Source organism: Mizuhopecten yessoensis, unplaced genomic scaffold (assembly GCF_002113885.1).
Source record: "Mizuhopecten yessoensis strain PY_sf001 unplaced genomic scaffold, ASM211388v2 scaffold10797, whole genome shotgun sequence".
Taxonomy (NCBI): Eukaryota; Metazoa; Mollusca; class Bivalvia; order Pectinida; family Pectinidae; genus Mizuhopecten; species Mizuhopecten yessoensis.
Genome location: NW_018408726.1, coordinates 2,895,502 through 2,908,637, shown reverse-complemented (window position 1 = coordinate 2,908,637; position 13,136 = coordinate 2,895,502). Strand labels below are relative to the sequence as shown.

The following is a 13,136-nucleotide window of genomic DNA, read 5'->3' as shown; positions in this document are numbered from 1 at the left end:
CCTACCTATATGTTGTTGTTATATATAACGGTATTGATACCTCGTGCCTGTCATGACTTTTGCATGAATCTTTTTCTTTCGCCGCGATGTTTACATTTGGCCTTGTTGATGACGCGCGTGCGGTAAAATTACATCACTGATCTGGGTCAATTGAGAGTTTTAGACTGTCAGGTGACGATTTAGGATTTCTTTAATATAATTATATTTTTTACTCTTAGGGAGCGAATTTCAGCAAACTTTGAATCGGTATATTTCATAAGAAGGTATTTTAAACATGTGTATGCCATTTTAGCAAATATGACGTTTTCCCCCCGATCAGCCCCTTTAAATTTCTAATAAGTTTAAAAAAATTGCTAGACAGTCGCTCTATTAATTAAAACACAGAAGGACGAGTACGATAATATGGCTTGATATACGATACTCTTTATTCTAAAAACACAGGACACATAAGAATAAAATGAAACTCACGTCTCAGATGATAAACCCAATTTGCTTTACAATTTGGTTTCCTGTTATAAAAGCTCTAAAAGTTCATCGCAACAGGCCCTCAAAATACAGTTATTATTCTTTAATATTTGGGTTTATCATCTGGGACGTGATTTGTGTACGTTGGGTTTGGAGATGTGTGGATGTTGATGTTTTGTACTTATTCACTGTGTTTTCCCACCTTGTATATCGGTCTCTAATTCACCATACACCTACGTTAGATACTTTGAGAGTAATGCCATAATTTTTTGAGAAAAACGACGTAATTTTCTCACAAAAACTAATGACGTAACAATCAATACCTGCTCACAAGAGCAGATAACTCTGCAATACGAAAAGGCCGTAATATTTACGTTTCTGTCGTGAAGTCCTAAGATAAACCTTATAAATAACATCCTTTTTATGAATCAACCATGGCAAGAACTATTGTAATTTTCTCCAATCAGAAACCGCTCGGTTGGTTTCTGTTATACTGTTAGAGTAACAGGAACTACAGTAGTCACCTACAGTTTGAAAATTACTGTTCCCGGAAAGATCTCTCATCTACCATTTCATTTAACAGTTTGTTTAAAATGTATTTTGAGCAGAATAAATCCATTTAGAAAGATGAAATGCAATTTTCTTTGTGTTTTTTTTTAGCATAGAAAATGCTTGAACAGAAATGAGTTGGATTCCATCATTATTGTTTAAATATGCAGTTCACCCTTAAATGACAGCACTACAATTCTGGGTTAAAGAAATAATGCTTTTATATTTCAACCGCACTACACGTGTCATCAATCTGATTTAAATAGTGTGAATTGACTGTATAATTTATTATCCAATCGCGACAAGATCAGGGGGGAAAGGAGGATTGGGGTGGATAGCGATTCGTACGTAGATCGTTCGTATATTCATATTTTGTTATCTCTCTAACATCCTCATATTCCTGCACTGATTTTGATAAAACTTCATTTGTTGGTCAAATATGCGATTACATCTAACGAGTACGTGTTTCAGGGTGGCAAGCTCTAGAACACGGTCACTGTTACTATTTATAAACAAAACACTTTGTCATCGCTCTAGCTGTTTTATTTATGGAAGTATCTTGATTCAACCTTAAAATATTGGTGAAGTATTTTTGGTCTCTTGACTACCCCGAACGTGTTCGTGTTTCAAGGTTCCAAGGCCGACGTCACCGTTGACAAAATTCGTTCCAACGATCTCATTTCTGAAAGGATCTTAATAAAACTTCAGTAATTGGTTAAGTACAAGAAAATCTCGAATAGATTTGTCTTTCAATGTGCCTAGGACAAGGTCAAGGTCATTGTTATTATTTATGGAATGGTTTTTTGCTATTTCTTTAAAAAGCCTAAGGATGTGTCATCATCTTTACAGTCAAACACAGTCTCGACATTGAACTTGAATACTAATGTCCGGTATTACTTACTCATCTATAAGTCTATTGTACAACTTACCGTGTCCATTATAGCATGTGTGACTGTCATGGCTACCGTTATACATTGCTGTCTCTACTTCTTAATGGAAATAATAAGCAGACACAGCTATGTTAATTATCAGAGGACGACGTTACTCGTGCGAGCCGTATTAAAGTACTGTTACATATATAAAGTTTAATTACATTTACTATGGCTTGTTTAAGAAAGGGTTAACGTAACGCACACATAGCTGATGGCACCTTTACAGTTTGGGAATAGATACAATGTGTCAAAAAGGAACTGCACTGCATCACACAGCTGTTTTGTCCTTCTGGGGCTTATCAGTGATGCTAGGTCCAAACTGTTGGAAACCCGAATTGCCTAAATGATGTACAAACAGAGCGACAGGTGCGTATAACCTATCAATTTATGGATTTCAAAAGCTACAGTGCTGAGTAAATTCGAATTAAATCATTTATAAAGTGTGTACATTACACTTCCCAAAAAGGATAGCGGTGGTCATTCAAGGTTACGGTTTGGTTTAGTATTATTTAACGGCCTATCAACAGCTATGGTCATTTAAGGACGGCCTCCCCTGTGTGCAAGATGCATGCGTGTAGTGTACGCGTGTGTGTTTTGGAAGGCTGCAATATGTTCGTGTTTGTCTCCTTGTGATAGCGCGGAATTGATGCCGACTATATAGTGCTACTTCACTGAAACATACTACCGAAGACACCCAAACAGGACACCCCACCTGGCCACATTATACTAACAACGGGCGAACCGATCGTCCGTCTCCTAAATTGCTGAGCGTTAAGCAGGAGTAGACACTACCATTTTTACAGACTCTGGTATGTCTCGTCCAGGGGACAGAACCAAAAGGTTTCCTCACAGGGGCGAACGCTCAACTAAAGTCCAAAAGTGAGGCATTATCAAGGGAGACATTAGGAAGAAGACATTTGTTTAGAAAGAAAAGTAAAGATAAGGTCCCAATTTTAGTCGCCTCTTTCGATCATGCAATGTGGGCAGCAGGTACAATTCTTACGCCCTACCTGCAGGGAACTCAAGGTTACGGCAAACTTCGGGGACTATAAATCCACCGGCAGTATACCACCTTGTATCTTGAGAGATGAACGTACTTCGGGGACTAAACATCCAACGGCACTGTACCAATTTGTATCTTGAGAGATGAACGTACTTCGGGGACTATAAATCCACCTGCAGTATACCACCTTGTATCTTGAGAGATGAACGGACTTCGGGGACTTAACATCCACCGGCACTGTACCACCTTGTATCTTGAGAGATGAACGTACTTCGGGGACTATAAATCCACCGGCAGTATACTACCTTTTATCTTGAGAGATGACAGTACTTCGGGGACTAAACATCCACCGGCACTGTACCACATTGTATCTTAAGAGATGACCGTACTTCGGGGACTATAAATCCACCGGCAGTATACTGCCTTTTATCTTGAGAAATGACCGTACTTCGGGGACTATACATCTTGAGAGATGAATGTACTTCGGGGACTAAACATCCACCGGCACTGTACCACCTTGTATCTTGAGAGATGAACGTTCTTCGGGGACTATACATCCACCGGCAGTATACTTCCTTGTATCTTGAGAGAGGAACGTACTTCGGGGACTATAAATCCACCGGCAGTATACCATCTTGTATCTTGAGAGAGGAACGTACTTCGGGGACTATAAATCCACCGGCAGTATACCACCTTGTATCTTGAGAGATTAACGTACTTCGGGGACTATAAATCCACCGGTAGTATACCACCTTGTATCTTGAGAGATGAACGTACTTCGGGGACTAAACATCAACCGGCACTGTAACACCTTGTATCTTGAGAGATGAACGTTCTTCGTGGACTATAAATCCACCGGCAGTATACCACCTTGTATCTTGAGAGAGGAACGTACTTCGGGGACTATAAATCCACCGGCAGTATACCACCTTGTATCTTGAGAGATGAACGTACTTCGGGGACTATAAATCCACCGGCAGTATACCACCTTGTATCTTGAGAGATGAACGTACTTCGGGGACTAAACATCCACCGGCACTGTACCACCTTGTATCTTGAGAGATAACGTTCTTCGTTGACTATACATCCACCGGAAGTATACCTCCTTGTATCTTGAGAGATGAACGTACTTCGGGGACTATAAATCCACCAGCAGTATACCACCTTGTATCTTGAGAGATGAACGTACTTCAGGGACTATAAATCCACCGGCAGTATACTTCCTTGTATCTTGAGAGATGAACGTACTTCGGGGACTATAAATTCACCGGCAGTATACCACCTTGTATCTTGAGAGATGAACGTACTTCGGGGACTTAACATCCACCGGCACTGCACCACCTTGTATCTTGAGAGATAACGTTCTTCGTTGACTATACATCCACCTGAAGTATACCTCCTTGTATCTTGAGAGATGAACGTACTTCGGGGACTTAACATCCACCGGCACTGTACCACCTTGTATCTTGAGAGATGAACGTACTTCGGGGACTAAACATCCACCGGCACCGTACCACCTTGTATCTTGAGAGATGAACGCAACACACACTAGTGATTGCACCCTTAACATTGGATAAACATGTTCCTCAAGAATATAAATGTAAACTTTACGATTCCTAAAATATTTAGATACATTGTAGTAAATGTAAATGCTGTGTAATTATGTCCATGATTTCACATAGTTAAAAATTTAGAACGGTGTGCCTTTATTACATATTTTAAATGTGCATGACTTAAAAAAGTTTCATTGCGTGATTTTCTGAAATATACTTAATATTTTATTATGCACTTTGAAAAAGAAATAATGTGTTTTAACATTTATCACATATTCGTGTCCAATAGACTTAGTATAAAATGCATTTTTGGTTTAACAGTGAGTTACATCAGGACAGTTTTCTATGTTGACATAGGTGAGTAACTGTGTATACTGTAAACGACATCCAACAGTACAAGTCGAGGTCGTTCTGGTAAATATACGATAACACCTTGATAAGAGGATATCTTACCATCTAACGAATCCCGAATGACCTTTCTTACGTCCCAAGAACACAAAGGTCACGAGAATAATTCAAACTATCAAAATGAGCGACACCGGGCAGACGACTAAGACCACCACTGACCAACACGAGCCAGAGAAGAATGTCCAATCGGACTACAGCCATCTTCCGATTGACCACGGTTGGGCTTATGTTACCGTCTTTGGTAAGTTCACACATCTTTGTTATCAATATCTTTATACACGTGCTTTATACAATTATACAGCACTTTGCGGTTGAAGGTATATTGATATGCATCCGTGAGAAAGATTACAGCTATACATGGATATTGTGATATCATTAGGTACACAATACGTCGTTATTAAGGAGAAGAAACTGATACGGGATTATTTGTGAACGCATACTCGACTTTATTTTGTTGAATTTACGCAAGTAACACACAACCAACAAGTAAACGAATAATTAAAAAGTAAAACATTTATCCTGTTTGACTCCCTGCCGTTAAATGAACGCTTACATGATGTAATTAAGGATCCCCACAAGATACAAGATACAAGAAGTTTTATTTAGAGTCGTATATGGCAGAACATTTAACATTAGCTCTGTGGAGCTATTTTTACGACAAACATAAGTATAAAAACAGAGTAATAACAAGGTAAAAGGCATGCTAGTAGAAAAGGTAGGATTTGCACCACTGCTAAGGAGTTCACACACGTGTTCCTAGTGTACGTGTTCCGAGTGTAAATATTCTGCGGGGCCAGACCGGGATTTGAACCCTGGACTTCAGATTGTTACACCATCGCTGAAACCGATTGAGCTACCTGGATAACGGAAGTGTACACATTCGAATGTGCTACGGCTATACCCAAACGGAAGTTAAGGGGAGGTTACTGTAAAAAGAAAACAGAACGGCAGTGTAATGTTACAGGGATCCTTAAGTCTACTGGTCACGATCATCTAAACAATAGGATAACACGCTACTTTTCAAAGTGCATAAAGGAGTCGAAATATTTCGAAATAATTCATACAATATATATATTTAAGTATTTACACATCAAAAAGATATTATAAAAACACGACGTTTTAAGTTTTTAATATGTATGTGTGTATTACACGAACTGGCATGTATCTAACATATTTCAGGAATCATGTGCATGTATCTTTTGTTTTTAATAAAAATGCATCGTCAAAGATACAAATCCCCTTCGCCTGCTGTTAACGTTTATATAGCACCTTGTTTTCGTCTAGCACGAGCAACAGTATCCTCTTCTTATTAACATAAACGTATCTGTATATTCTTGCCATTAACAAACAGACAGCAACACGTTACACGTTGCATTCAAATGTCAAAATTGAATCGGATCTGTAAAGATGCAGGCATATGATTTATATACGTAATAACATATAGCAGATAGTTATAGCAATATTGACCTTCCTCTTAGTCAATGAAACACTTCGTCATTCGAGGTTTTCTTGTATTAATGCATGAAGTTTGATCCGAATCGTTTCAGAAATTAAATCTTTTTAGCGATGGCGAAATATTTTCCTATAAATGGATACGCTGACATTGACCCTTACATTCTAAAACACAGCCTCATTTGAAGTATTGCCATACTTAATCAAATAAATCAGTGTAGTAATTAAGTCGCTAGAACAACAAAAATATCATATTAATAGTTATAGTGACCTATACCTTGACCTTGCAATCTTAAAGACGTAGTTGGCCAAAATGGTCTTATACTTGACCAAAAAAATAAGTTTGAGCGAAATCTTTGAAAAAAAATTGAATAGACGATATACATAAGGTGATCAGACTTACAACCAACGCTAAGGAAAAATAGATTTCATTTGTTAAATCATGGTCAAAAGAACATTAATTACAGAAATAAACATCTATTATCAAAACATGGTTTCTGCTCTGTTTGGACCACGCTCCTTCTGTCATTCGTATTTCCCAAGTACAAATGATAGGAATATCTACGACAACTTTAGGCGGTTTCCTAATTTCACGATGGCCAGCCCTATAACTGCAACATCCTCCAGTTGGTGGACCCACAATTGTGATCAGTCACTGTGTGTCGCTGTATGGACTCAATTCTCTATCAATGCCAACACGACACCCTTTGTTTTTCTTTCTCACCGAGTCTGCGTATGACTGTTATTTTCCTTTCAAGTGTATCCAAACCTATTGCGCTGGTGGCAATCTACGACAGTTCACTTCTTTTGGCATAGCGAAGATTTTGTCTTGTTGCCTGCACTTTTTAACCACCCCTGCAAATAAAATGCACCTGCTGTTACCCATGTATCGTAAGAGGCGACTAATGAAGGAAGCCCTGCATATTTGGGGATTCACTTTTGTGCCCTCTAACATGGGACACAAAAGCGATCAAAATAAAGCTGCTGACTCATTGCAACATATGGGATCTTTACGTTTCTTCCTTCTTCCGTCTGTCTTTTATTTTCTTTGGTTCTTGCTTGGTAATACCTCGCTTCAAGCTTTAATGTTAAGCGTTTGCCCAGTCAAGGAAGGCAATTAGTGCTGTAGTAGTTGTTAATCCCTGCTTAACGTTCAGCATTTAGGGTAATGGCAACAACTGGTTCACACGTTGCCAGTATAATGTGACCGGGCGCAATGTCGTTGCTGAATGCCTTCGGCATGGTAATTCAGTTTGATAGCACTCTAAAGTTCGCATCATATCTGCACTGTCATAAGGAGGCAAGTAAACCAATATACCCTGTCTCTGGCACACATACACACATGCGAGCATACACAACACACACGGAGAAACGTCCTTAAATGACCTTAGCTGTTAATAGGAGGTTAAACAAAACAAAACAAAACAAAACCAGTTCAAAACACTGGGAATTTCCCTACTGATGTGCCTCCTCACACCCTTCTCCCTACAATACAGTCAACTCTATCAAAATGATGAAGTTTTGATATGTTGAGCACGGTATTGCATCCGGTCTCGGAGTTGTCTCGACTTTTGATTGAAAACTAGTTTCTGCAGAACCACTATCATCCCCCATGGTGTCCCGCCTTAGAGGTTTGATGTTTGTGCTGTTGTAGACTTTGAATTCTAGCCTGCCTGTGTAAGCTGTGTGCTGTTGTAGACTTTTTAATTCTAGCCTGCCTGTGTAAACTGTGGGCTGAGGCTTCTTTGTTGTTGGTCTCTGCCTTCTCCGCTCCTTTTCCAGAGAACTAACCAGTTCCTGAAGGATTTGCCTTATCGCAAATGGTATATGACCTTTTCAAGTGTTGTCACGAACATTCTAACTTAACAATCAAACAGAATGTAGCCATTGGTTCACGTTTTTTGCCACCAAGTTTACACTTCGGAAGTTCCAACAGTCCCTACTCCAACAAGTTGACTGGAGACGGAAGGGCATCTCAAACAGACCTCAGAAGGAATGAAATACGAAACGATCCCATTCTCTACATTTCTCATTAAATAGACCGTCTTTCTGGCCGAATTCATCTTGTTATGAAACCCTGAATGTGTTCGCGTCTTCTCTTTTCTCTGATTTCCTCTTGAATCATATACCTTCTACTGTACTCTACACATTGATTAATGACTGTTGCCTAAGTTGAGAAGCACGTTCTTCGTGTCTTCGGCACGTCTGAACAGTCGTAGTTGCTGACTGTTTTCTTTCTGGTCTCTTGTCATCCTGGGAATCACTCAAGACCATGACTAGTCCGCACTCTCCTCCATTTGTAATGTAAACGACAGCTGTAGTTCTGACCTATGACTACATAAACCAATGGATGTGATTCTTTCCGGTACCTCTAACCATGTACGAAGATGGGAGTTGATTCTGTAGCATCCCAACCTCGGTTTACGCCTCGGTTTACGCCTCGGTTTGGATTTTGTTACATAATCTTAACCCTCGACCGAGATAACCCGATCTCGCTCAGTTACAGGTAAAATATTTTATTAATCTGATGCTGTTTTCAGGCGAGCCGTGACAAAGCCTGTCAAGGCCTGTATGAACGTTTTCATGTCCGCCAGGATTTATACAGTTGACAAACCGATTGTTCCGCATGAACAATGAAATTGAATAATATTCATAATAATCAAATATATTTTATCTGCATAGTTGATACATACTATCTGACGGTACTGAATTACGATATGACAGTTGGTTGCATTTTTAATGACTGCTAATACAACGACCCGCCATGACAAAATATATAGAGTATGACAAAGTTGTCAACACAGACGCAATGCAAACCGACTGTCGACGGGGAAGTACACAGAATGAACGACAGGACATTTGACAGCTCAGTGTTTCCGACTGACCAACAGTGGTCATGGATGGTCGTATCATGTAAGTAATACTCCGTTAGTTTCATGTTCTGTATAATAATTCATAGGGATTGAATGGTTTGAATAGCAGTAGCTGATCTAAATAGCATGTGGAACGCGTTAGCGCTACTCTGAAGATAGGTAGATCAGCTGCTGCTATTCATTGACGCAATGTACATGAACAAAAAATCCATTCAATTCATATATTTACGTTACGGTGAACTACAATAAAAAAAAGTTATCATACTTTTTGTACATTTACTATTTTTGATATTAGCATCAGACAGAAAACCATAAAAAGGGAACAGCAGAACCCAGCCTACGCACAAACTTCGAATGTTCGACTCCGCCGATCAGCTGATTTTGTTGAAACGTAAACATATATCTAGAATCTAATAATAATCAACACTTTATATTCTTTTCATTTTTGAAAGTTGATTTTATATGATGTTGGTGTTTTTTTGCATTAAACACTGCATATAATATAATTAAAAAAGTTTATGTCGGCACTATTTCAAATCATCGGTCACCATAGTAACCATCCAGGACACTCGTCAGCCGAGCACCCGTCGACAGCCGGCATAGAGCTCATTTGAAGTGAAATGTACAGCCGCTGAATGTATTGTTTACCAAAAAACCTGCAGATGTAAATGATGATAAGTTAGTTGATGAAGTGCCCTGTGTCATTACAAAGTTCTCTTAGTTTAATGTGCAAGTTGATGTCACGGATAGTACCCAGCCGGACGTTTGGGTATTAGAAAGTTCGTGACCATGAGGAACCGATTGCGAGTCGGAAATCAGTATTTGATGTGACAATGTTATAAAAAAAAAAAAAAAAAATAGATTACAAAGAATATCAAAAATAGTACAATGGTGCACCATTTTCGATTTTCGTAATGTTTATTCTTATTTCTCGCAACTACGTTATCTCGGGGAAGGGGAGATAGCTCGTCTCAGAAACGGTACTATGCGTAGTAATATGATTTGTCATTGTGTTTGAAAACAGCTGACTGGTTAAACGAGAATCGTTGTATTCATAGTGTATTCATGGTCTTATGGCAGTGGTTTTCAGTTGGTATATTCATGTACATAACTTATACATGGTTTATCGTTGAATAATTCTTGGTTTTTAACCAATGAAAATTGTCGTTACATCGAAACGTGATAGAATAGAAGACAGTTCACATGGGGAAAAATCAGGATTGCTATAGGAGTCCCCAAATAAGGGAATCTAAACCACAAATGTCCGAGTCCTGCACCACAAGTGACAACCTCATGATGTATCCCGTTCCGTAATGTGACACCCATCATGATGTATCGCGTTTCCACATGTGATAACCCTCATGATGTATCCCGTTTCGTAATGTGACACACATCATGATGTATCCCGTTCCGTAATGTGAGACTCATCATGATGTATCGCGTTCACACATGTGACAACCCTCATGATGTATCCCGTTTCGTAATGTGACACACATCATGATGTATCCCGTTCCGTAATGTGACAACCACCATGATGTATCCCGTTCCCACATGTGACAACCATCATGATGTAACCCGTTCCGTAATGTGACAACCATCATGATGTATCCCGTTCCCACATGAGACAACCATCATGATGTATCCCGTTCCGTAATGTGACACGCATCATGATTATCGCGTTCCCACATGTGACAACCCTCATGATGTATCCCGTTCCGTAATGTGACAACCACCATGCTGTATCCCGTTCCCACATGTGACAACCATCATGATGTATTCCGTTCCGACATGTGACGCCCATCATGATGTTTCCCGTTCCGTAATGTGACAACCATCCTGATGTATCCCGTTCCCACATGAGACAACCATCATGATGTATCCCGTTCCCACATGATACAACCATCATGATGTATCCCGTTCCGTAATGTGACAACCATCATGATGTATCCCGTTTCCACATGGGACAACCCTCATGATGTATCCCGTTCCGTAATGTGACAACCACCATGATGGATCCCGTTCCCACATGTGACAACCATCATGATGTAACCCATTCCGTAATGTGACAACCATCATGATGTATCCCGTTCCGTAATGCGACACCCATCATGATTATCGCGTTCCCACATGTGACAACCCTCATGATGTATCCCGTTCCGTAATGTGACACTCATCATGATGTATCCCGTTCCGTAATGTGACAACCACCATGAGGTATCCCGTTCCCACATGTGACAACCATCATGATGTATTCCGTTCCGACATGTGACGCCCATCATGATGTTTCCCGTTCCGTAATGTGACACCCATCATGATGTATCCCGTTCCGTTATGTGACAACCATCATGATGTATCCCGTTCCCAAATGAGACAATCATCATGATGTATCCCGTTCCGTAATGTGACACGCATCATGATTATCGCGTTCCCACATGTGACAACCCTCATGATGTATCCCGTTTCCGCATGTGACGCCCATCATGATGTTTCCCGTTCCGTAATGTGACACACATCATGATGTATCCCGTTCCGTATTGTGACAACCACCATGATGTATCCCGTTCCCACATGTGACAACCATCATGATGTATCCCGTTCCGTAATGTGACAACCACCATGATGTATCCCGTTTCCACATGTGACAACCCTCATGATGTATCCCGTTTCCACATGTGACGCCCATCATGATGTTTCCCGTTCCGTAATGTGACAACCATCATGATGTATCCCGTTGCCACATGTGACAACCCTCATGATGTATCCCGTTTCCACATGTGACGCCCATCATGATGTTTCCCGTTCCGTAATGTGACACCCATCATGATGTATTGCGTTCCGTAATGTGACACTAATCATGATGTATCCCGTTCCGTAATGTGACAACCATCATGATGTAGCCCGTTCCGTAATGTGACTCCCATCATGATGTATTGCTTTCCGTAATGTGACACTAATCATGATGTATCCCGTTCACCATGATGTATCCCGTTCCCACATGATACAACCATCATGATGTATCCCATTCCCACATGTGACAACCATCATGATGTATCCCATTCCCACATGTGACAACCATCATGATGTAACCCGTTCCGTAATGTGACAACCATCATGATGTATCCCGTTCCGTAATGTGACAACCCTCATGATGTATCCCGTTCCCACATGTGACACCCATCATGTTACATATGGTACATCCGTCACTTTGCCATCAGACACATGCGAATAAATGCATCCAAAAGGTTTATCAATATCAAAAATACATTACCCTCTTCTCTGAAGCCAAAGTGCACCGTTCGCTCTTTGAACTGCAATAATAGCACGCCGTTCGTTTTCATTGTTTTGCAGTCAGGGAGCATCACTGTGATCTTTGTACTACAGTTGGTGAAAACCTTTCGTTTACTAAATTGTTATATACATACACGATTCCTTTTGAATTCGTTCCAGGCTGCTTCGGTGTGTGTGCCCTTGTTGTGGGGACTGTGAAATCATTTGGCGTCATTTTAGTGGAATTGTCCCGTCGGTTCAATGTTCCGGCTAGCGTACTGATCGGTCCGCAGTGTCTAGCCGGCTTCTTCCATCTGTCACTAGGTAAGTACGGCAATAACACAGGGTGTAGAGAATAATTAACGTCGAATGAGTGACGAGAGTAAACAAATAATGATTACGAAACGTTTCATAGGTTGTTAAATGAAAATGGAGATTAGATGGTGGTATAACTAGTCTCTACAGGGACCCCTAAATTAGTCGCCTCGAGGGGTGGGCACAGACAGTGGGCAAACGGTCCTTCCAATAATAGGAAGTTGACAGATACAGATAAATAATAAGAGGATATCCAAGAAGTTGGTTGAACCAAAGGGAAGTAACTGATGTCACCATGTTCCTAGCCGGAACTTAGAGT

The 13,136-nt window shown here is 40.2% G+C and overlaps 1 protein-coding gene across 1 annotated transcript in view; it reads left to right on the top strand.

Annotated features, from left to right (window-relative positions):
* The first annotated feature begins 5,030 nt into the window (after positions 1-5,030).
* LOC110462434 (monocarboxylate transporter 12-like) overlaps positions 5,031-13,136 on the top strand; it is a 20,697-nt gene continuing 12,591 nt past the window's right edge. Inside the window, exons 1-2 of the mRNA XM_021516384.1 lie at positions 5,031-5,151; positions 12,683-12,826. Of these exons, the coding sequence (XP_021372059.1) occupies positions 5,031-5,151; positions 12,683-12,826 (265 nt within the window). The remainder of the gene's footprint in view (positions 5,152-12,682; positions 12,827-13,136) is intronic.